Source organism: Corylus avellana, chromosome 2 (assembly GCF_965113065.1).
Source record: "Corylus avellana chromosome 2, dhCorAvel1.hap1.2, whole genome shotgun sequence".
NCBI lineage: Eukaryota > Viridiplantae > Streptophyta > Magnoliopsida > Fagales > Betulaceae > Corylus > Corylus avellana.
The window spans coordinates 18,097,892-18,122,925 of NC_142491.1; the positions used below are offsets into that span (position 1 = coordinate 18,097,892).

The window sequence follows — 25,034 nt, forward strand, 5'->3', positions numbered from 1 at the left end:
GGGGTATATATACATCATTATAGAAGATAGAAGTACGAATTTTCGCCCCCAGAGAGTTCGTCGGAGGCTGTGCTAAGAGAGATTATATGTGGTGAGCGTTAATTGAATCTCTTAGAGTTTTTGTTTATTCCTTTGATAAATCTACGGTTGAGAAGTCTATCGGAAGGGTCCGGTAAAGGAGAATCACGTTGAAGAAGATTGTGAGCAAGGAGACGAGTTGTAGGCTTGTCGATCTTACAGAGCCAAGGTCTTGCAAAGGGTTGTAAGTGTTCCTAGTGTCTGTAATCTCTAGATAATCTTTTGATAGTGATTTCCTGGGTTTGGCTGCCCCGGAGAGGTTTTACTTTTAGATCGGTTTCTAAAAGGTTTCCTCTTCGTAACCAAAATATCTGTGTCTGCCTCTTTATTGCTTTATATATTTTGGATGATTGAATTGTTTATTGCTACATATTATTAATTCCGCATAAATTGTGATAAACAAGTTTTTGGAGTCGGCATATAGCATTTTTCACCTCCTTATAGTATAACTCAAAGGCTCAAACACAAGAACCCTTTCTAAGAAATTGAACGTGTAATTGATAGGATTTTCAAATTTTAAATTTTAGTTGGAAAAAAAAAAAAAAAAAAATCGTTTCTTACTGAATATTTCAAGGTTTTCGTTTTTCCTCTAGTTGGATGCATTTCTGTACATGTTAGGTTGGAGATAAGGTACTGAATTTTGTCCTATTTTAACAGGCATGTGGCTTCTCTTTCACTCGGTTTTTTTTTTTTTTTGTTGTTGTCTCAGCAAGCTCTTCAATGTCCTCTTCTTTCTTTGCTAGCTCTGCGTACAAAAGATGTTCATAACCAATTTGGCGCAATTGAACAAAACCTCCATGATATCTATACTTCGTATTACCGTTAGTTCCCTCTTCTTCAAGTTCCAGTAGAAGACGGAATCAATCCCTACATATATAAGCAATTGCCTCTCTGAGCTATACTTATACACTTGTTCCTTGCACAAGCCTATTGAGCCGCAGACTCAGATTTTCAGCCAACCCACCTAAGGATTTCAACATACAATGTCAAATTACAGCCATTAAAATGTAGATGTGAACAAATCCACATAAAAACACAAGGTTGGTTAAGAGAGTGCAAAGAAAAAGATGAAAAACAGTTGTGCAAAACAATATCTCAAACCCCTCTTTTAAGATTTAATAGAAAATTCTAACGGAAGGGGACATTGCAAAAGATGAATACACTAAATTGAGATAAATTAATTGAACTTTAGGAAAGACATCGTAAAAGTGGTGACAATTCGTGGAGTTAAGTGAAGTTTCTTCTAATTAAAACAATTTATTAAATATCAGTTGATATGTTAATGTATAGGCTGATTTATTTCGGGTTTTTTGGTGTTTGGTATTGATATTGCCTGATATTGACAAGTGATATAAGAGGAATGCTATACTTTTTTAAAAGAAATTTCAGAATTTGCTTTCCACATAATGTGTCACAATCCCATAAGATGGTGACACATTTCTTAAAATAATAAATTAGATAGGCTCGTAAGTCTATACACATCATTTTGGAAGCAAATTTTGGAATTTTTTTTTACAAGTATAACAGGTAAATGAAATAGAAGGGACTAGAAATAATGAATTATCATAGAATCAATCCAAAGAAGAAAAATTTAAACCGAGAGGTATCATCTGTTTTACATACGGTAATACGAGAATGTGAGAGAAACTGCATTGATTTCTTGTAGTAAAACTTTTTGTGGGTAGAATCCCCACTTGTACATCTACCAAAAAGAGACAAAGAATATACATGGTTACAAAATTGTCACTGCACGTTTACAACAATTCATGTAAGCGAGAAGTGAGATGAATGAAGATGTCTTCGCTGCAGGGGATTGTGAGACCACCCATTGGATGATCAAATCCAAATTCTTCCTCAGCCTTGCCTAGCAATTCTTGAAATGAAGAGTGGTTCAGAAATGATACTGGAACTACAAATCTCTTCTTTTGGCTCTCTCCAACATATATAGCAAGGTGGCCTTTTGGAACATCTACAAATGATGAAGCTGCTTTCTTTGCAAATGAGTTTGATCGACGGAGAATGTTCTTAGCATTTGTAATACCAGGCAAGCGAATGGCCATTGCTATCTGCCCAGAAAGATGGTTAAGATCACAGATGAAAGGGTGAGAAAGTAAAGGATTTGAGAGCAGAGGACTTGAGGAGTTGGTTTGGCTATGGAATGATATGTGTATGTGTATATATAGATGATTGGTTAGTGTGTGAAAATCTCTGAATTGAAATGAGGAGTGAGTGGTGCAGAGGCATTTGGGTGGGGATAATTTGTTCGAAACATAAGCATTTAAAGGATCACATGGATATGTCTTCCAACTCATCGTCAAGGACATGTTAGTGATGTAGACATTAAAAGTTGGAAGACATTTTGGGTATGCTTTTCTGGGAGAGCAGCCTACAGAAGGGTCCCAGTTGAAATCAAAGATAAGTGGATTGGAGCAACTTCTCAACGACTGGCTCACCTCTTATGACAGGTTGAGCATATATGTCAATTATTTTCTTGGCAAGAATATGAAAGTGGGGCTCTTCTATGATATGCCTTTTGGATAAATGATTACCAACATTTATGTATTCCAACAAGCTGCAATTGGTCTTCTAGGTGGTGATCTAGCATATGTGAGTTCACTGTAGGGGTCATTTTAAAGGGGCTAGCTGAAATTTGGATAAGAGACTGTTTTAGTGAGTTCACTAGAAGTGCTCTTAGGCATGGAAACTAATGAATTGAGAAGCTCTGTAAGGGAGATGGGCAGATGCAGTCTCTCCATGTGGAGGCTAATTTGGATAATGCTTGCATGGATTATGGAAATATTGGGTTGGAGAAATTGACTGCTTAGAGCACTCGAGCTGGATTCTCAGAATGTTGGTATATATATTATGTTATCAAAATCAAAAGCTAGGCTTAGCTTGTGGGACAATATTCTAAGACAAACTTAAAACTATCAAAATTGGTCTAAATCTCAAATGTTTGAGCCATAAGTGATTGATTGACAGCTTCTTAACATAAATTCAAATCAGAAGCAAGAAAAGGGGTCAATGGCCTTGGCTTTGCTGATGGCATTTCCCGCCTTCAAAGTTTGAGATGTCTGCCTATCATGTTTGCAATAATTTCCCCACTTCAATGGAAATTTCGTTGTGTATTTTGAATGGTTTGGTTTTCTATGAGGACTACCTGTAGGACACACTCCTTGTGCTCTTCACAGGGGTGTGTCGTAGTACAGAAGCAACACATGCATGCTCTTCACATGGGTATCCCGTGCGGTCAATGTACTAAAGCAACCAAAAAAGTCTAGTATATTTCGGTCAAGAAATAAAAGACCTACATGTCTCAAGCATGTCCTTCGAAGGCTTCCATATCCAATTGTGTCCACAAGAATTTTCCTTGGTTCATATCTGATATCTCTTTGATTTCGAGTGGGTCCGATGTGATTTGTTCTAAAAGAAATTGATGGTTGGTTATAATGTCCTCCACCAACTATACAGTCTCATTCACTACCAATTCTCTATGATGATTTTGAGGACATCACCATGTGATCCCTGGGGTGCTTGTTTCTCTGACTAATTCCCACCAGATTGCCTCCACACCACTCACACAAATTTCAGAGATTTTCTTAGACAACCTTCCATCTATAAATATAGACACGATTATTTAGACATATTTCACAGCCAAATCATATCCTCAGTATCTTTTGTAGCAAATATTTTCTTCCTTCTCCCAAGTCATTTGTGAACTACAGCCTCTTCCAAAATCATAATACAATCACAAATGGCTCTTCTGCCTCATATAATGCACGCTAAGAAGATTGTCAGCAGGTCTGTTTCTGGTCTTGCTAAAAGTGTTCCAAAAGGTTATTTTGCAGTATATGTTGGAGAGGACCAGAAGAAGCGATTTGTGGTACCCATATCATACCTGAATGAGCCTTCATTTCAAGAACTGCTAAGCAAGGCTGAGGAAGAATTTGGGTTTGATCATCCAATGGGTGGTCTCACAATTCCTTGCAGAGAAGACATCTTCATCAATCTCACTTCTTGCTTAAATGCATTTTAGTGAAGGGCGCACTAAGCTTGATCAGACTGACACATTTGTACATTCATGGGCATTTCTTCTCTGTGGCAGAAGGGACATAGCAGGAAATGTCTACCCACATGACAGAAATCACTGAAGTTTCTCAAGAAAATGACTGTTTGGGAAGCCATTCGCCGAGGATCATTCAAGTTAAGCATATCTCCAATGAGTGCAGATGACACAAGGTCATGATCTATCATAAGGCCAATGCTGTTCACATTGGAGAAGCCCACCAGGAGGAATTCCAATTTTATAAGCATCTTTTATTTTCAGACATTGATTAACCTTACTGGTAATGGCTCACAAGCGAGATGGACATGAAAATGGCTGGTCTGTTAAACATGAACTGTTTGACACCATTGACCCAAAGCTGTCTCTTCAGTTTTGAATGAAGAGATTTGAGTTATTTCATTATGCATTGTAAAATTTTGCATTTGTCAGCAATGAAATTCAGTAGTAAACTTACCATGCAAATATATAAAATTGAATATCTTTCTTTCTTATATATAATTTGTTCTCTTCAACGAAAAATGTCATACAACCTTTCACAATGGCTTCAATTGTATAATGCAGAGGAGCTAATGCATTAATATTTGGACATTGGACGAAGAGTGTGGTTCAGAATGGAAGATTACACATCTTAGAGTGTTAAGTTAGAACCTTTACTCTGATATTATATTATACTAGCTTAGAGCCCGTGCTACGCGCCGGGTTTTTTTTTTTATTTTGTAATTTACTCAAAAATTCTTTAAAAGATTATCAACAACAATTTTTATTTTCTTCTCTTAATTAACTAATTAGCTACTAAAAATGACAAATGTTCATAAGATCCTTTTAAACCATAGTTTTACTCAATACATATATAATAAATTTAAAAATTCATAAATTTTAGTTCTTATAAACTGAAACATATTAAATATTTGTTCCCATATATGTAGTTTAAAATGAAATATAAAGGAAAAAAAATTCAAAATAAAAACATAGATTAATCAATTACACAAAATGATTGATTAATCATTATATTCCAACAATGACACCACTTCTCCTCTACTACACAATCCATTATGGTAAACTTTTGTCTTTCAGGAGTTGAACTTTCTCCTCATTAACAATTTTTTTGAGAAATTTTTCTATTACACTAACAAAAATAAAGAAGTGTTCTAAAATATATGAGCATATTGATATTTGATTACAGTTATGTTTACTAATTTTGTAAACAAAAGAATGTTGGTAGTTTAATTTTTCTTTTTAAAAATGAAAGAGATAAAAAACATTGGCAGGAATACTGACATAATCTAATTATACATCGTACCAAAAATAATGATAGGAAATTTTTTCACTATCATTTCCCTTAATTCAACGTGAAATTTACAAAAGAAAACTAATCAATTTGAAAAAATAATATATAAATTAGTATAAAATTTAAGGGAAAAAAAAGGAAGAACACAACTAATTTTTTTTTTTTTTTTTAACAGCCATCCTTCACATATATAAAGTAAATGAAACTAATTTTAAGACATACAGGAAAACAAAGACGAAAAAATCTACATAATGAACATTGACATAATCTAAAAAAGCATCCTACACCGTACCAAAAATAATGATAGGAAACTCTTTCACTATCATTTCCTAATTCAATGTGAAATTTACAAAAGAAAAATATTCAATTTGAATAAATAATATATAAATTAGTAGAAAATTTAAGGGATAACAATGGAAGAACATAAATACATTAAATAAAGATAAAATAAAAAACTAAAAATAAAATTTTAATATAATTGAAAGAATTGTTTTTTTCTACTGAATACGTTTCTCGATTCCAATAAAACCTTAAAAACCAATGTCATCCATTAATTAAGCATGTAAACAGATAAAAAAAATTAAATCACTCAATGAACAACAACATGTACAAACTAAAAAATTATCAACAAAAAATAACGATAAGAAACTCTCTCTCATTATTATTTTTTGAGTTCAATGTAAAATTTACCAAAGAAAAGTAATCATTTGAATCAAAAATAATATATAAATTAGAAGAAAAAAATAAGGGACAAAAAAAAAAAGGAAGAACATAAGCACCGGAAATAAAGATAAAAAAAAGGAAAAAAAAAAACTAATTGAAAATAACTATTCTAGATTAAAAAAAAAAAAAAAACTGTAGTATAATTTTTCATTAAGAAACAACGATTGAAAAATTGAAAAGAACTGTTCTAGAAAAAAAAAATATATAAAAAAAATAACTATAGTATAATTTTTCATTGAGAAGCAGCAATGCAAATCTCTTTCTCTCTCTCTCTCTCTTCTTTTTCTAAATTGATTGTAAAATTTACAAAGGAACATTGAGATATAAATAGAAAGTAAGAGAAGAAAAAAAAAATTAGAAAAAAATATACGGGAGAAAAAAAAAAAAGGAAGAATATAAGCACCAAAAATAAAGAGAAAAAAAAATGAATAAAATGAAAATACTAATATAATTGAAAATAACTATTCTACTCTTCATTGAGAATAGTATAATTTTTCATTGAGAAACAACGATTGGAAAATTTAAAAGAACTATTCTTGCAAAAAAATAAAATAAAGAAAAGAAATCATTGAGAAACAACGATTAGAAACTCTCTCTACCTCTCTCTTGTAGTCTTGTCTTTTTCCTGATTTGAGTGTGAAATTGACAGAGGAACATTGAGATATAAATAGAAAGCAAGAGAAGAGAAAAAGAAAAATAAACAGAGAGAGAAAGAAAGAATTTGGGAACCTTTTGTTTTCTTCATTAAGACAATTAAATATATTACAAATAAAACTCATATATTTTAATTGTCTCATATTGAAATATAAACATAAAGGAAGAGAAGATAAAAAGAAAATTAAATAAAGAGAGAGAAATAGAGAATTTGCAAACCTTTTGTTTTCTTCATTAAGACAATTTAATGCATTATGATGATGATGAATATATATATATATATATATATATATATATATATAATATATCTCACATTAAGATATAAACATAAAGCAAGAGAAGATAAAAAGAAAATTAAATAAAGAGAGAGAAATAGAGAATTTGAAAACCTTTTGTATTCTTTATTAAGACAACTCAATGCATTACAAATAAAAAATCAAAAAATTGGTTCAAACATAAATTATGGGAGAGAGAGAGAGAGAGAGATTTAAGACATTTAAGTGGAGAAAATTATGGGAGAGAGAGAGAGACAAAATTATGGGAGAGAGAAATAGTTAAGACACTTAAACCATATAATTAGTTTAGAGAGAGAAGAAAAGGTTCAAATATAAAATTATATTAAAAAAAAAACGGTTGAAACATAAATTATGAGAGAGAGAGAGAGAGAGATTATGGGAGAGTGAGAATTATCACAATTAATTAAAAAAAAAAAAAAGGAATTCAGATATAAAATTATGGGAGAGAGATTTAAGACAATTAAGTGGGGATAGAGAGAGAGAGACAAAAAACGATTGAAAGACAAATTATGGGAGAGAGTTAGCACAATTAATTAAAAAAAAAAAACTATTGAAACACAAATTATGGGAGAGAGATTTAAGACAATTAAGTGGAGATAGAGGGAGAGAGAGAGAGAGAAAAAAAAAACGGTTGAAACACAAATTATGGGAGAGAGTTAGCACAATTAATTTTTTTTTTAAAAAAAAAACGATTGAAACACAAATTATGGGAGAATGAAAGTTAGCACAATTAATTGTCTTAAACCATAGAATTAGTTTAAGACATTTAAATTGAGATAGAGGGAGAAAGAGAGAGATTTAAGACAATTAAGTGGAGATAGAGGGAGAGAGAGAGAGAGAGAAAGAGAGAGAGACAAAAAATGGTTGAAACACAAATTATGGGAGAGAGTTAGCAGAATTAATTTTAAAAAAAAAACGATTGAAACACAAATTATGGGAAAGAGATTTAAGACAATTAAATGGAGATAGAGGGAGAGAGAGAGAGAGAGAGAAAACGGTTGAAATACAAATTATGGGAGAGAGTTAGCACAATTAATTTAAAAATAAAAATAAAAAACGATTGAAACACAAATTATGGGAGAGTGAGAGTTAGCACAATTAATTAAATGTCTTAAACCATTGAATTAGTTGAAGACATTTTTCTCAAAAAAGTTTAAGACATTTAAGTTGAGATAGAGGGAGAGAGAGAGAGAGAGACGTGGGAAATAGAGTTAGGAGGACACGTGTCGCAATTCTAAGCATTCCCTACGTCAAAACTCGGCTTTTATATATATATATGGTTGAAACACAAATTATGGGAAAGAGATTTAAGACAATTAAATGGAGATAGAGGGAGAGAGAGAGAGAGAGAGAAAACGGTTGAAACACAAATTATGGGAGAGAGTTAGCACAATTAATTTAAAAATAAAAATAAAAAACGATTGAAACACAAATTATGGGAGAGTGAGAGCTAGCACAATTAATTAAATGTCTTAAACCATTGAATTAGTTGAAGACATTTTTCTCAAAAAAGTTTAAGACATTTAAGTTGAGATAGAGGGAGAGAGAGAGAGAGAGACGTGGGAAATAGAGTTAGGAGGACACGTGTCGCAATTCTAAGCATTCCCTACGTCAAAACTCGGCTTTTATATATATATATGATTACCACTTATTCCAACAGCTTAAGCGGATAAGAAATGATAAATTTTATCATTTAACTAATATTCTAACATAGAATTTTGTGGTTGAACAAGGATAGGAGATATTGTGAACTGACATTGTCACTGGTTTATATGACTGAAATAGGCCTTGAGTAGAATGCATTCTTCTTTCTTAGTTTACATCCTAGCTTTGGTTTGTGGGATGAGAAGCAGCAGGAAGAGATGTTGAAGTCGGATCATTTGGACAGAGATCATCATCTGAAATTGGGTGAAGTGAATCTTGTGAGGGAAAGCTTACAAATGGGTATAGGTGGTTCAACAACACCCATGGCTTTCTTGAACTTCCCCCCTTAAACTCCTCTTCAAAGCTTTATTTCTCCTTAAAAAATGACCACTTGTCTTAAGCTTGTCTTCTGTCCAACAGTCGCTTAGTTTTTCTCTCATATCAACATAAGTATCCTGCTTCTCTTCCAATCTCTTGCTGGTCCTTCATTGGCTTATCTTGAAAGTTGTAGGGCATAGTGTTTATCAACATATAAACACAAAAAATTTTGCACGCCAACCCTTGCTGATTAGTTGGAAGACCAAACCATGTGATACCCTCATGAGATATATCCCAGGAAATTCCTCTTGACCACTTGCAGGATTTTTCACATACCATTTCCATCTATAAATACACACATATCTATGGTCTCAACAAACTCAAGCCTTCACATTCTCTATTGATAGCTTTCTTGAAAGAACAAATCCTCTTGGATCTCTTTCTTCACTCTTTTCTGAAAATACATATAAAAACAAAAGCATGGGAGTTCGTTTGCCGGTTGTTGCTCTTGCTAAGCAAATTGTACGCAGGTCTGCTTTGACTGCATCTAGAGCAGCTTCAACATCATCAGATGTACCAAGAGGCTTCTTTGCAGTTTATGTTGGAGAGAAGCAGAAGCAAAGATTTGTGGTTCCCGTGTCCTACTTAAACCAGCCTTCATTTCAAGATTTGCTAAGAAAGGCTGAAGATGAATTCGGGTTTAATCATCCCACTGGTGGTTTGACAATTCCATGCAGAGTAGATACTTTCATTGATGTCACTTCTCGCTTGAGTAGTTCATAATTAAAATCTTGCCAATACATTGTAAATCAATTTTTTCTTTTTCTTTTTCTTTCTGGTTTTCTGCTATTTGGCAGAAAAAAAACGATCTCTCCATTTGAAGAAACTGTTAAATAGAATCATTGCTTTTTTTCTTTTACATAATCAGTGTCTATTTTTTATTTTTTGTTAAAGTATTACATAAATAATTAAAATACAATTTCCTATTAGTTTAAGCTTTGGGATAAGTGGTAATTAAACATAGTATAAAGCAGAGGTCCTAACAATTTGATTTCAATTAAACAAAGCTCCAAGCTTGCCTAGTCAGAACATCATATGTTTTTCTATTATATCATCTGTCAATCAGTCGAAAATGATGTCTTTCTATTATATATAGCAGCATGTGAAGAAAATGGACATTGGTAAGGCATGAAAGCTAATGAATGAGACGCTATAAAAGGGAGATGGGCAGGTTATGGGAATTTTGGGTTGCAGAAATTGGCTGCTTGGAGCACTTGAGCTGGATCCTAAGAATGTTGGTGTATGTATTATGTTATCAAATTCAAAAGCTAGGCTTAGCTTGTGGGATGTGATTGGACAGCTGAGCGAGTTGTAGAAAGGAGGGTGAGAGAAATATTTTTTATTTAGTTGGATGGAAACCACAAGTTAAATTGGATGAAAATTAACAGTGAAAAGGAAACAGTTAAGAGAGATGACTCTGTATGCAATTTAAAGATAACCCTGATGGCCTTAATTTCAAATTTTGAGGCACAAGTGATGCTATGGCCTGTTGTTATTAGTTGCTAAGGAAGGGAAAGGATAAATAGTCTCTATTCACTGACATTTGACTCTTACAACTCATTTGGTAGCATGGTGTTCGAAGAATGAGCTTAGAACTGTTCATGTTCATGAAGTACATAACTGGAACAAGAATGAAGCTAGAGGATTCAGAATACCTTTCATCTGTATTTAAGGTGGTCAAAAACATGATGAGCCAAAAACTTTTATCGATCTTTAAGATATTTATCAGAAACTAGTTGGTGCTGAGGCCTTAAAGAGGCTGATATCTCAATCCGCATTTTCATGTGTTGTTAAATACAGAACAAAATGATGGTCATCTTCATTGTCAACAAGTATAGGAAGGTGGAATCATGATAGTTATAAACATTGAAATGATGCTCTGGACTAAATTTAGTGCATGATTACCGCATATTTCTTTCTTTCTTTCTTTTTCCCCTTTACATAGTCTTTTCTAAGTTTCTTTCCAATTTCCTGTGCAATTTTGAATTTCCCCCTTAGTTGGACCAAGCGGTTTACAATTAGCATTGTGTTTTGAAGGAAAAAACATGAATGACTCACAACTGATAATGTCCATTGGTCATCACTTAGCCAATGGACAATATGTGATGGTCTAGGAACTTTTTCATATAAACTAGCCATTGGTCATCACTTAGCACTCAATCCAATCATTAAAATCATACATCCCAGGCATGCAATATATATCTTGAAGGTGAAGGCTGCTATAGTTGATCATTGTGGATTATCTGGTTATGGTCCACCAATAGAGACTCCTGCATTGACCAAATAAAATTAAAAACTTTCTTCATCCTTTTAGATTCTAGAGTGGTTTGGTTTTCCTATTTGATCAACCTTTCAGGTTCAGGGTCCACTCATTTCCTCTCCAATTCTTCTGCATTTTGTATTAAGCAACATGTTCACATGAAGTGATAACTTGTTTGTGTGTAATTTGTAATGTACCTGGTCCACATATTTGTCCCTACTAGTTAATATTTGGTCCAACAGGTCGGTTCGTTTAATTTGTATGGAGTGTAAATAGAGAATGTGGGCTCTGTAGTTTGCTCTGTTATGTGACTGGCTATGATTGATGAATAACATATAGATTAGAGCATTAAAAGTAATGAAAATACAGAGAGACAAAAGCATATGATCCCTCTTGAAAAATGTCCTTTGATGGTCCCCAATGTTAGATATATCTCTCTTTAAGACCTACTCCAATTGAGAATGCTGGCCACATAACATTAGAACTCCACAGGAGGTTTCTCCTAGCCACATCTCTTAACTTCAAGTGGGGTCCCATGTTCGTTACCACCCCAGAAATTGTTGGACATAAGGTCTTCCTTGAAGTACTGTTTCAACCAACACCAAGTTATTGATGATGAGTTGGAAGACAAAAGCATGTGATCCTTCAAATGCCTATGTCTTTCACCAATACCCCACAATACTTATACTCACATTTCAGAAATTCTTCTATCCCTCCTTTCATCTATATATACACATACATGCTATTCCAACAGCCAAACCAAGTCCACTTATCTCCACAAGTAAACATTTATCCACCTTTTTCTCCGAAGTTGTTTCTGAAGGTCAAGCTTTTACAGAAATGGCTATTCGAGTTCCTGCAATTATGCATGTTAAGCAGTTTCTCCGTGGGTCTTTTCTAAGCGGCAAAGAAGCAGCTTTCACAACTAAAATTGTTCCGAAAGGTTACTTTGCAGTCTATGTTGGTGAGGGCCAGAAGAGGCGGTTCATTCTACCTATATCATACCTAAATGAGCCTTCATTTCAGAACTTGTTAAATGAGGCTGCAGAAGAATTTGGGTTTGATCATCCAATGGGTGGTCTAACAATTCCTTGCAGAGAAGATGTCCTTATTGATCTCACTTCTCGCTTAAACAGATTGTGATACATGGCAGCAAGATTAATCAGCAAAACAGATTTGTAAACTCATGCACTTTATCTCTTTCTGGAGAAGGATAAGGTTGTGAATGTTGCTAAGCGGAAGGTACTGCAGTATCTGAAGAACATATCCCTTTGCCTTGGACTGCTCAGGGCAAGCAGATTTTCCAGAAGATGTGGGGAGTTCAAGAGGCCACAGATTTGAAGGCAATGTGGAGAAACTCAGAGGAGGTGCTTCATGGTTCCAACTTTATACCCGAAATATCTCACAAAATTCCACGCAGAGAAGCCTTCTGTGATCTACTTGTAATCTGGGTGGCTCAATAGAGAAATGAAAGACATGATAATGAGTAGTGTTGAGAACACCATTGACCCAAAAATCCATCTTTTCAATTTTGAATTAAGAGCATTGGGTTATTTCACAAATCATTGTAAAATTCTTTGTCTTTTATATGAAAATTTGGGAATCAAAACATTCCATGCAAATCTATTTCATATAAGTCCTTCTTTATGTATTGGGTAATGCCTTAGCTCCTTTGTTTCACATTGTAACCACCAACTATGATAACAGTAAGAAAATTAATTAAATCAACCAGTTTATTAAAAGCTCAAAAGTTTGAGATAAGTTGTGATTTGACAATAACCATTGGAATTGTGAATGTAATTGCCATTATGAAACTAACAATTCGATCAAAACTTACTTTTTTCAAAAACCACATGGTTATTTACCATTGAATATAATGGCTTTGTTTGTTAATGTGTTTCGGCATTGTTTTTTGTTTTTGATTTAAAGGTGAAAACTGTTTTTGTATTTTTATGAGTTTTTGGTGTTTTGGTTGTTTGCTAATATTTTTGTTTAATTTTAGATGCGCATTAAATACCCTTGGAAGCCCTACTTGTAAATGACTAGAGGAACTTAATCTTATAAGGCCAAGGTTGTTACTATCTCTTACATTGATTATATTAGAAATGATGGCTAATATTCTAAAATAACACTGAGCTTTAGTGTAAGAGTAGAGATTTACGGCTGCCTCAAGCTTCAGACATTTACAAATTTTATTTATTTTTATTTTTTTAATTAAAGAAGATAAACATTAAAGGGGAATTCAAATTTGAGATATTAGCACCAAATTTGAGACATTAGTACCAAATTTAGGATGATTGAATTCCTTTTGGGTGATATCATCTTTAAGGGGTTAAGTTTTCGCCTCTAAGTTTTAGTTTTGAATTCAAAAACAAGTTTTGAGGCATTAGAAATTAAATATTAATTCATAAAAATTTAACTAACAAAAAAAAAAAAAAAAACGAAATGGGGGAAGAGAGAGAGATTTTTACAATTTTTTTTTTTTTTTTAATAAAGTCATGTCAGACTTTGGTAGACACTTGTCTGACTCTTAGCGGCCAAATAGCAAGACTCTTAGTGTAAAGGCCACATAGGCTGAGTCGAGAAGTGAAATTAGAAACTCGTTCTTGTCGAACCACATGAATTCCTGCTTGTTTTCTCTCCATTTTGATCTGTACTTTTTCACTAAATCACATAGTCTCGACAATCCTAACAAATTATGAGATCATAACAAAAGTGAACAAAAATGGGAAGAAAAGAAAAGAAACTTGTTGTTCCATTAGTCAGCACCTAAATTTTGATGCTTCTACTGATGATTCTTACAGTGGCTTCCAATAATTTCATCACTTACAATGCAGTACTTGTTTGAGATATGTAGGGTTGCTCCAGCTATGACTACTTGTAGGACATACTTCATGTGCTCTCCACGGGGGTTTGTCCTCAAACTCATTGTAACTTTTCTGATACAGATAACTTTTCTGATACTAAGGCAAATTAAGAGAATGTCATAGAATCAGAGTATTTTGCTGATACAGATAACTTTTCTGTTTCTAGCATCTAGATTTCATTGAGGTTAAACTTGTTGTAAAGATACGAGTTAAGTTTGCATGATCGACATATATGTCTAATCTTGTCCTCCATAGCAAGAGGTCAGCCAGTTAGTTCAAATTTTTCTCCAATCCACATGTCTTTCCTTTAAACTGGGTCCCTTGTAGGTTGTTCTCCAGGCAAATGCTTGTGCTCAGCGTGTTCCAAAGTCTCAATTGCTATCAAGTTCTTCATGATGAGTAGAAAAACAGGTCCATGTGATCCTTCAAATGCTAATGTCTCCCACCAACCCCACCTGGATCCCTCTACACCACTCATCTATAATTATATATATGAAGTCTGAAGAAATCCTTTCACAGCAAGATCAAGTCTTCAGATCCTCTGATATCAAATCCTTACTTTCTTCTCCCTTTTCAGTTTTCATTTGTGATATCAAATCAAGCCGTCATGGTATACTCACAAACATGTTCTGCGTTATTTGATAATGTTTTTGTTTTGAGAGTAAAAAACAAAAATTTTAACAAATTCATCTTTTTCCATAATTCTTTCTTTCTTCTGATGTAGTCACGATTTTTGAAATTTTTTTTTATCAATTAACTGAAAAGATTTTACCAATTTAAATTGACTGGAATTTACAAATATCCATGGAAAAACATGCCAAATCAAACGAAACCAAAGGGGCTTGAAATATTACAGAATCAATTAAACTGAGAATATGAGGAGAGTGTAAGAGAAAGTGCAATCATTCGATTAGAAAAACTCAGGGTAGGTAGTCAAACCCCATCTCTTCTTCTGTTAAAAAAATGAAGAATATACATGGATTTACAAAATAGGCACTGCTTGTTTATGTATTACAACAACTCATGTAAGCGAGAAGTGAGATGAATGAAGATGTCTTCACTGCAGGGGATTGTGAGGCCACCCATTGGATGATCAAATCCAAATTCTTCCTCAGCCTTGCCTAGCAATTCTTGGAATGAAGAGTGGTTCAGAAATGATACTGGAACGACGAACCGCTTCTTTTGGCTCTCTCCAACATATATAGCAAGGTGGCCCTTTGGAACATCCATAAATGCTGAAGCTGCTTTCTTTGCAAATGAGTTTGACCGGCGGAGAATGTTCTTAGCGTTTGTAATACCGGGCAAGCGAATAGCCATTGCTTTATATGTATGTTGTTTCTGGGAAAGATAGTGAAGATCAGAAACTAAAAGGGGGCAGAGGATTTGAAGACTTGTGTTTGGGTAGGGAATGATGTGTTATGTGCATGTATATATAGATATGACTAGCTTGTGAAAGTCTCTGCATTGTGGAATAGGACATAAGCATTTGAAGGATCACATGAACTTGTCTTCCATCTCAACAACATGGTAGTGATTGAGGCTTTATATTTCTTGCAGAACAACCTACAAGGGACCCAGTTGAAATCAAAGACATATGGATTGGATAAATCTCTGTACGACTGGTTGACAATACACTAGAAGAGGATACTTGACATATATGTTGAAAGTGTTTTACAATCCCAATATGTCTTTGATTTCAACTGGGGCCCTTGTGGGTTGTTCTCCCAGAAAAGATTGCGCAAAATGTGCTCCAACAGATATATCTCAACCACTGCCAAGTTCTTTGCAATGAGTTGGAGGACAGCTCCATGTGATCCTTCAAACATCCTGCTACCCGCATGCCTCAGCACCACTCACTCCACATTTCACAGACTTCAAATGCTTATCTCCACATGCCAGACGTTGGGAAGTTGTTCCAATCCACTTATATATCTTTGATTTCAACTGGGGCCCTTGTTGGTTGTTCACCCAGAAAAGCATGCCTAAAATGTCTCCCAACTTTTAATGTCCTAGACGATGAGTTTGAAGACAAGTCCATGTGATCCTTCAAATGCTTATGTTTCGAACAAATGATCCCCACCCGAATGCCTCTGCACCATTCACTCCTCATTTCAGAGACCTCAAATGCTTATAAATACATACGCATATCATTGCATAGCCAAACCAAGTCCTCACATCCTCTGCTTTCAAATCCTTTACTTTTTTCTCCCTTTTCATCTGTAATCTTCACCATCTTTCTGAGCAGATAGCAATGGCTATTCGCTTGCCTGGTATTACAAATGCTAAGAACATTCTCCGCCGATCAAACTCATTTGCAAAGAAAGCAGCTTCAGCATTTATGGATGTTCCAAAGGGCCACCTTGCTATATATGTTGGAGAGGGCCAAAAGAAGCGGTTCGTTGTTCCGGTATCATTTCTGAACCACTCTTCATTCCAACAATTGCTAGGCAAGGCTGAGGAAGAATTTGGATTTGATCATCCAATGGGGGGCCTCACAATCCCCTGCAGCGAAGACATCTTCACTGATCTCACTTCTCGCTTACAAGAGTTGTTGTAGTACATAAACAAGCAGTGCAAATTTTTGTAAATCCATGTATATTGTCTCTTTCGTTTTGGCAGAATAGATGGGGATTGTTACCCATTATAAATTTGACAACCAGATTTATTGCAGTTTCACAATTTGTTTCTATCTTTAAAACATTAAGAGCCATTATGTTCATATAAAACATTAAAGAGATGGGGATTGTTACCTATTACGAGATTGTGTTTATTTTTATTTTTTCGCCCATAATGTGAGAAAGCGGACCACCTCACTTTACGCTCACAATGTGGAAATAGGGAATGTTAGAAACTACACTTCTATTTCACCACTACTTTATTATGTTGACGTGACAATGCCAGTCTGCATAACACAGTATGATAAAGCAGCGATTTCTAGCATTACTCATGAAAAAATGGGCACTCGTGCTCTCTTTTTTGAGGCATCGTCTCTTTTGTTCTATTGTGCAACCAATAACTCTGAACAATCATCCAATATTGGTTTTCCAAGTTTCTACCATTATGGGGCCCTAACTTCCAACAAAGTGGGATAGTGAATTCCACAAAAATCTCAGAATGAGCATCTACTCTTTTCATTTTGATTTCCCATATTCTATGCTTGGCACACAACATTGAGCAAAGCTGTTGCCAACATCCGAGCGGTATCTAAGCATTCCTGGTGGTTTGGAGTATGTTCATCAGCACATTTCTCTCCTCCATTGTTATTGCCGTCTCTTATACCTTCGAGCCTCTCTATTGGCGACATTTTCTATAAAAAGCAGTCATCTTGAACCCTTAAGATTTTCTATTGAACCTATCTTGGTTCTGTTACAGTAGCCTTTATGGAATGATCTTGAGGAATTGAGAAAATCCCTTACCTCCATAAGTATGCAAGACAACCAGAGTTTCTCAGCTTTTCTATACTGCATTACACCACACAGGAAAGGAAACAAATTCCAAATCTCAGTAAAACTCCTATCATTCCCAACCTTAAACAAAATGAATTGTCTAGCACTGTTAGGCAACTTCAAGAGTTTCCTCCAACTCCAAAAGCACACTTGAGGGATTTTCACTTGCCAAAAGCTCTTACCTTTTAGCAAGTACTGTTTCACCCATGCAACCCACAAAGAGCTAGCCCTTGCAAAAAGATTCCAAAAGTGCCTCAACATGGAAGCCTTGTTCCAATCCTCCAATCTTTTAATTCCCAAACCTCCCTCCTCCTTGGGTACACATATCAAGCTCCAACCTTCCTTTCTCTAGAGTTGACATCATCAGTCCCTAACCAAAGGAATCTGTTGAACTTTTGCCCCAAAAGTCTAATAATCTGTTTAGGGAGGATAAAAATAGATGATCAGTACACAAGATAACCTGCCATCAAAAGTTAATTTCTTGGACAACCAAGAGTTGATGTTTGCTGAAACCTCCTCAAGGAAAACACCACAATCCGCTGCTGACAATTTTTTGGATATTAGAGGGACCCCCAAGTAGCGTACAGGAAGATTTGCTTCCTTCATTTGAAGACAATCAAGCAGAAGTTCCTTCTCGGTAGCAGACAGGCCAGAAAAGAACACAACTCTTACTTGGGTTAGCCTTCCAACCCAAAATATCAGCAAAATAAGCCAAAACATCCTTGATTGCTTGAGCAGATTTCACCATTGCAGCAGAGAAGATTAATTTTGCAATTTTTTTCTATGGAGTATAAGTTATGCAGCTTTCTTATGACGAAATGACGAAATCATCAAAACTGAGCCAGGTTTTGGTTTGCACCACACCAAATCATAACAAATTTGAAATTAGTGTCTATCAATTTTTGTGCTAGGAAGTTGTTTCCAAGTTCTATTTAATGGCTTATCCAAAGGCTAAACTATAGGCTTATGCATTACTCAACTATGATTAGTAACTGTTGAATGCTATATAGTTCATTGATAACTCAAGGAGATCGAACTTGCATTTCAGAACAGAATGCACCTCAATTTCTGAGATTAGCTTGGACCCTAGCTATATATTCTTGTGAGGAAATTATTCACAAGAACTATGTTACTGTGGACCAAATTAGACTCTCGAAAACCAATGCCTACAATAGATTGACTATCATTCAAAGAAAAACAAGTCAAATCAAACAAAATCAAAGGGGCTTGAAATATCACAGAATCTAAAGATCAATTAAAGCTGAGGAGAATGTGAGAGAATGTGAGAGAGTGTAAGAGAGACCGCAATCATTCGTTTAGAAAAACTTAAGAGTAGGTATTCAATCCCCATCTCTTCTTCTGCTAAAAAAAATGAAGAATATACATGGATTTACAAAATTGTCACTGCTTGTTTATGTATTACAACAATTCATGTAAGTGAGAAGTGAGATCAATGAAGAGGTCTTTGCTGCAGGGAATTGTGAGACCACCCAATGGATGATCAAAACCAAATTCTTCCTCAGCCTTGCCTAGCAACTGTTGGAATGAAGGATGGTTTAGAAGTGATACTGGAACTATGAATCGCTTCATTTCGCTCTCTCCAACATATATAGCAAGGTGGCCTTTTGGAACATCCGAAAATGTGGAAGCTGCTCTCTTTGCAAATGAGTTTGATCAGCGGAGAATGTGCTTAGCATGTATAATACCAGGCAAGTGAATAGCCATTGCTATCTGCCAAGAAAGATGGTGAAGATCACAAATGAAAAGAGAGAAGAAAGTAACGATTTGATAGCAGAGGATGTGAGGACTTGATTTGACTAAGGAATGATATGTGTATATATAGATGATTGAAATGTGAAAGTCTCTAAAATGTGAAGTGTGGCGCAGAAGCATAACAGTGAGATTTTTGTTGCAAGAGATAAGCATTTGAAGGATCACATGGACCCGTCTTCCATCTCAACAACATGGTAGTGGTTGAGGCTTTGTATTTTTTGGAACAAGTTTGCACAATCCTTTCTTTGAGAACAACCTACAAGGGCCCCAGCATATATGCACTTCTAGTGTAAGAGGTGAGCCAGTCGTACAGATTTTCTCAAATCCATTCATCTTTGATTTCAACTGGGGCCCTTTGTAGGTTGCTCTCCCAGAAAAGCATGCCCAAAATGTCTTCCAACTTTTCATGTCTCAATCACTAACATGTCCTTGACGATGAGTTGGAAGACATTTCCATGTGATCCTTCAAATGCTTATGTTTCACTGACCAAATAGGCTGCTATAACTGATCATTGTGGGTTATCTAGTGGTGGTCCACCAATAGAAACTACAGCACTGACCAAATAAAATGACATAACTTTCTTCAGCAGATACATAATTCACTGAGTTTTGTTATTCGGTTAAGTTGGATTGAGATGTTAGAATCATCTACAACATAACATGCTAGGGTGGTTTGGTTTTCCTATTCAATCATCCTTTCACATAGAGAGAGGCAAAACCATATGATCCCTCTTAAAGAAAGTCCTTTGATGGTCCCCAATGTTAGATAAATCTCTCTTTAAGACTTACTCCAATTGAGATGCTGGCCACATAACATTAGAACTCCACAGGAGGTTTCTCCTAGCCACATCTCTTATCTTCAATGGGGTCCCATGTAGGCTACCCTCCCATAAATTGTTGGACTATTTCAACCAGCACCAAGTTCTTGATGATGAGTTGGAAGACAAAAGCATGTGATGCTTCAAATGCCAATGTCTTTCATCAATACCCCACAATACTCATACTCACATTTCACAGATTTTCCCATCCCTCCTTTCATCTATATATACACACATACATGTTATTCTAACACCCAAATCAAGTTCACTTATCTCCACAAGTAAACATTTATCCACCTTTTTCTCCAAAGCCCTTTTTGAAGTTCAAGCTTTTAAAGAAATGGCTATTCGAGTTCCAGCAATTATGCATGTTAAGCAGCTTCTCCGCTGGTCTTTTCTAAGTGGCAAAGAAGCAGCGTTCTCAAATAAAATTGTTCCGAAAGGGTTCTTTTCAGTCTATGTTGGTGAGGACCAGAAGAAGCGATTCATTCTACCTATATCATTGCTAAATGAGCCTTCATTTCAGAACTTGTTAAACGAGGCCTCGGAAGAATTTGGGTTTGATCATCCAATGGGTGGTCTAACAATTCCTTGCAGAGAAGATGTCCTTATTGATCTCACTTCTCGCTTAAACAGATTGTGATGCATGGCAGCAAGATCAATCAGCAAAACAGATTTCTAAACTCATGCACTTTATCTCTTTCTGGAGAAGGATAAGGTGGCAAATGTACACTCGATTGAGAAAGTTGTTAAGAAGAAGGTCCTGCAGCATCTGAAGAACATATCCCTTCGCCTTGCTTGGACTACTCAGGCCAAGCAGATTTTCCAGCTGATATGGAGAGTGCAAGAGGCGCCAGATTTGAAGGCAATGTGTAGAAACCAGAGGAGGTGCTTCATGGTTCCAACTTTATACCCGGAGTATCTCACAAAATCCCATGTAGAGAAGCCTTCAGTGATCTACTTGTAATCTGGGTGGCTCAATAGAGAAATGAAAGACATGAGAATGAGTAGTGTTGAGAACAACATTGACCCAAAAATCCATGTTTTCAATTTTGAATTAAGAGCATTGGCTTCTATCACACATCATTGTAAAATTCTTTTTCTTTTATATCAAAAGTTGGGAATCAAAGCTTTCCATGCAAATATTTTGCATAGAAGTTCTTTTTTATGTACTGGTTAATGCCTTAGCTCCTTTGTTTCACATTGTAACCGTGAACTATCATGGTTGTTAGAATATTATCTAAATAATTAAATTAATCATTTTTTATTAGCTTAAATTTTTGGGATAATTTGTGATTTAACAATAACCATTCGGATTGTGAATGTAATTTTCATTATGAAACACTAACAATTCAATCAAGGCTTACTTTTTTCAAAAACGACATGGTTATAAACAATTGAGTATAACAGCTTTGTTTGTCAATGTGTTTTGGTGGTGTCTGTTGTTTTTTATTTGAAAAAGTGTTATGATGCAAGATAAAGGTGATTTTTTTTCTTCTTGGTGTTCTTATGAGTATTTTGTGTTTTGGTTGTTTGTTAATATTTTTGTTTTGAAAAGAGAAAGTAAAAGATAGATGTAGAACATTTTAACAAATGGAGCCGGTAATTCTTATCACCGTCTTCTTCTTTTAAATTGAATTCCCTGTGTTTTCTCTCAATTTTCTCCTTACTTTTCACTAAATAGCAAATTCTCAAAAATCCTAACAGATTATGAGATCATAACAAAAGTGAACGAAAATGGGGGAAAAAGAGAAGAAGCTTTTGTGGTAGGAGTCAGCACCAAAAGTTTGCAATAATTTCTTCACTTCCAATGCAATACTTGTTTGAGATATGTAGGGTTGCTCCAGCTATGAGTACTTGTAGGACATACTTCATGTGCTCTTCACGGGGGTTTGTCCTGAAACTCAATGTACCAAGGCAAATTAAGAGAATATCATAGACTCAGAGTATTTGCTGATACAGATTACTTTTCTTTTCCCAGTATCATGTTTTTATTGAGGTTAAACTGGATGTAAAGATACGAATTAGGCTCAAATTGTTCCCCAATCCACGTCTTTGCTTTAAACTGGGTCCCTTGTAGGTTGTTCTCCCAGCAAATGTTTGTGCTCAGCGTCTTCCAAAGTCACAATTACTATCAAGTTCTTCATGATGAGTAGAAAAACAGGTCCATGTGATCCTTCAAATGCTAATGTCTCCCACCAACCCCACCTGGATCCCTCTGCACCACTCATCTATAATTATATATATGAAGTCTGAAGAAATCCTTTCACAGCAAGATCAAGTCTTCAGATCCTCTGATATCAAATCCTTACTTTCTTCTCCCTTTTCAGTTCTCATTTGTGATCTTCACCATCTTTCTGAGCAATAATACAGATAGATAGCAATGGCAATTCGTTTACCTGCTATTATGCATGCTAAGCACATTTCTGCCGATCAAACTCATTTACAAAGCAAGCAGCTTCAACATTTGCACATGTTCCAAAAGGCTACCTAGCAGTATATGTTGGAGAGAGTGAAAAGAAGCGATTTGTAGTTCCCATATCATTCTTGAACCAGCCTTCATTTCAAGATTTGTTAAACAAGGCTGAGGAAGAATTTGGATTCCATCATCCAATGAGTGGCCTCACAATTCCCTGCAGTGAAGACATCTTCATTGATCTCACTTCTCGCTTAGATGAATTCTGATACGCGACACTAAAAGAAAATAGCAGAGACAGTTTTGTAAATCCATGCATATTCTTTATTTATTATAGTCAGATGAAGTGATGGGGGGTTGATTACCCAAACATGTTACAAATACAATTCTTGCAGTTTCTTTCACATTCTCCTAACAAATGTAATACTGAGATTACCTTTAAGATTGAATTGATCCTCTTAAGATTCTGTGATATTTCTAGGCCCTTTTATTTAATTTAATTTTGCACGTTTTTCTATGGATGATAGTCTATGCAGCTTTCTTATGTCAAGGTCATCTTCAAACTACAGTGGTATATCAGAACATTTTTTTTAAGTATTGAGAAAGTTTTTCCATTGTACACAGAGTTCAATTAAAACCAAATGAAGAAATCATCAAACTGAGCAAGGTGTGTCTGCACCACACTCAATCATAAACAAATTTGAAATTAATGTCGATCAATTTTTTGTTAGGAAGGTGTTTCAAAATTCTATTTATTGGCTTATTCAAAGGCTCTAAACTATGAGAAATGATAAACATCCCATATTATTGTTCCAAAAGTTGGTTTCCAAATGATGTGTCACCATCCCATGAGTTGGTAGGCTTATGGATTACTCCACTTTGATTAGTAAATGCTATAAAGTTAATTGATAACTCAATTTCTGAGATTAGTCACAAGAAATATGTTGCTTGGACCGAATTAGACTCTAAAGATGTCTGTAGTTACCGTGATTGGTAAAATGTTTTTATGTTATGCTAGAGATTTATGATTTATTCCTGTTCACATGAGGTATAAGGAATTTAAGGCAAATGAAGGCTACCACATTTTTGCAACCCAAAGAAATTTACCTACATGTAGGATCATTCAAAGTTTAACTTTGGTCATTGTTCATAGCATAATATTATTTGCACTCCTCCTATGCAAATCTCTTGCACATGTTTCTTGTTCATACAATTGATTCTGAACAGATGTTATAATTGAATGTGGTATCAAAGAAAAAATAAACGAGAGCCACACAGAAGATATGCAGATAATCTTTTGACCTAGTTAAATTTTTTGTATAACTGCTAATTTGGAAGATTCAAGTCACAAGACAAATATTGATGAAATGACTCTAAATCAGTATGATATCTGAATCCTAGAAAAACCAAGAAAAACGAAATGAGCATACCACTTATCAAGCTGTCATGGTATACTCACAAACATGTTCTGCGTTATTTGATAATGTTTTTGTTTTGAGAAGAAAAAACAAAAATTTTAACAAATTCATTTTTTTCCATAATTCTTTGTTTCTTCTGATGTAGACACGATTTTTTTCTCAATCACTAAGACCATAAATTTTTTTATCAATTAACTGAAAATATTTTACCAATTTAAATTGACTGGAATTTACAAATATCCATGGAAAAACATGCCAAATCAAACAAAACCAAAGGGGCTTGAAATATTACAGAATCAATTAAACTGAGAATGTGAGGAGAGTGTAAGAGAAAGTGCAATCATTCGATTAGAAAAAATCAGGGTAGGTAGTCAAACCCCATCTCTTCTTCTGTTAAAAAAAATGAAGAATATACACGGATTTACAAAATTGGCACTGCTTGTTTATGTATTACAACAACTCATGTAAGCGAGAAGTGAGATGAATGAAGATGTCTTCACTGCAGGGGATTGTGAGGCCACCCATTGGATGATCAAATCCAAATTCTTCCTCAGCCTTGCCTAGCAATTCTTGGAATGAAGAGTGGTTTAGAAATGATACTGGAACGACAAACCGCTTCTTTTGGCTCTCTCCAACATATATAGCAAGGTGGCCTTTTGGAACATCCATAAATGCTGAAGTTGCTTTCTTTGCAAATGAGTTTGATCCGCGGAGAATGTTCTTAGCATTTGTAATACCGGGCAAGCGAATAGCCATTGCTTTATATGTATGTTGTTTCTGGGAAAGATAGTGAAGATCAGAAACTAAAAGGGGGCAGAGGATTTGAAGACTTGTGTTTGGGTATGCAATGATGTGTTATGTGCATTTATATATAGATATGACTAGCTTGTCTCTGCAATGTGGAGTAGG

At 34.9% G+C, this 25,034-nt stretch overlaps 4 protein-coding genes and 6 pseudogenes across 4 annotated transcripts; 6 read left to right on the forward strand and 4 right to left on the reverse strand.

Moving 5' to 3' along the window:
- Positions 1-1,757: 1,757 nt before the first annotated feature.
- Positions 1,758-2,183, reverse strand: LOC132167915 (auxin-responsive protein SAUR23-like). Its single transcript, XM_059578960.2, has one exon. The coding sequence runs from the start codon at positions 2,136-2,138 to the stop codon at positions 1,833-1,835; it is 306 nt and encodes a 101-aa protein (XP_059434943.1). The 5' UTR covers positions 2,139-2,183; the 3' UTR covers positions 1,758-1,832.
- Positions 2,184-3,750: 1,567 nt separating this feature from the next.
- Positions 3,751-4,281, forward strand: LOC132167920 (auxin-responsive protein SAUR21 pseudogene; annotated as a pseudogene).
- Positions 4,282-9,547: 5,266 nt separating this feature from the next.
- LOC148587434 (auxin-responsive protein SAUR22 pseudogene) lies at positions 9,548-9,850 on the forward strand (annotated as a pseudogene).
- A 2,149-nt stretch (positions 9,851-11,999) lies between these two features.
- On the forward strand, positions 12,000-12,891 carry LOC132167917 (auxin-induced protein X10A-like). Its single transcript, XM_059578962.2, has one exon. It carries the CDS (start codon positions 12,000-12,002, stop codon positions 12,528-12,530), a length of 531 nt encoding a protein of 176 aa, XP_059434945.2. The 3' UTR covers positions 12,531-12,891.
- Positions 12,892-15,193: 2,302 nt separating this feature from the next.
- Positions 15,194-15,634, reverse strand: LOC132167909 (auxin-responsive protein SAUR23 pseudogene; annotated as a pseudogene).
- A 799-nt stretch (positions 15,635-16,433) lies between these two features.
- LOC132167911 (auxin-responsive protein SAUR21-like) lies at positions 16,434-16,817 on the forward strand. Its single transcript, XM_059578956.2, has one exon. The coding sequence runs from the start codon at positions 16,506-16,508 to the stop codon at positions 16,809-16,811; it is 306 nt and encodes a 101-aa protein (XP_059434939.1). The 5' UTR covers positions 16,434-16,505; the 3' UTR covers positions 16,812-16,817.
- A 2,274-nt stretch (positions 16,818-19,091) lies between these two features.
- Positions 19,092-19,463, reverse strand: LOC148587435 (auxin-responsive protein SAUR23-like; annotated as a pseudogene).
- A 1,153-nt stretch (positions 19,464-20,616) lies between these two features.
- Positions 20,617-21,191, forward strand: LOC132167918 (auxin-responsive protein SAUR24 pseudogene; annotated as a pseudogene).
- A 1,483-nt stretch (positions 21,192-22,674) lies between these two features.
- LOC148587436 (auxin-responsive protein SAUR21-like) lies at positions 22,675-22,990 on the forward strand (annotated as a pseudogene).
- Positions 22,991-24,513: 1,523 nt separating this feature from the next.
- Positions 24,514-24,946, reverse strand: LOC132167910 (auxin-responsive protein SAUR24-like). Its single transcript, XM_059578955.2, has one exon. It carries the CDS (start codon positions 24,879-24,881, stop codon positions 24,576-24,578), a length of 306 nt encoding a protein of 101 aa, XP_059434938.1. The 5' UTR covers positions 24,882-24,946; the 3' UTR covers positions 24,514-24,575.
- Positions 24,947-25,034: the final 88 nt, after the last annotated feature.

Coding starts and splice junctions, on each gene's coding strand:
- LOC132167915 (XM_059578960.2), bottom strand. CDS start 2,138: ATGGCCATTCGCTTGCCTGGTATTACAAATGCTAAGAACATTCTCCGT.
- LOC132167917 (XM_059578962.2), top strand. CDS start 12,000: ATGATGAGTTGGAAGACAAAAGCATGTGATCCTTCAAATGCCTATGTC.
- LOC132167911 (XM_059578956.2), top strand. CDS start 16,506: ATGGCTATTCGCTTGCCTGGTATTACAAATGCTAAGAACATTCTCCGC.
- LOC132167910 (XM_059578955.2), bottom strand. CDS start 24,881: ATGGCTATTCGCTTGCCCGGTATTACAAATGCTAAGAACATTCTCCGC.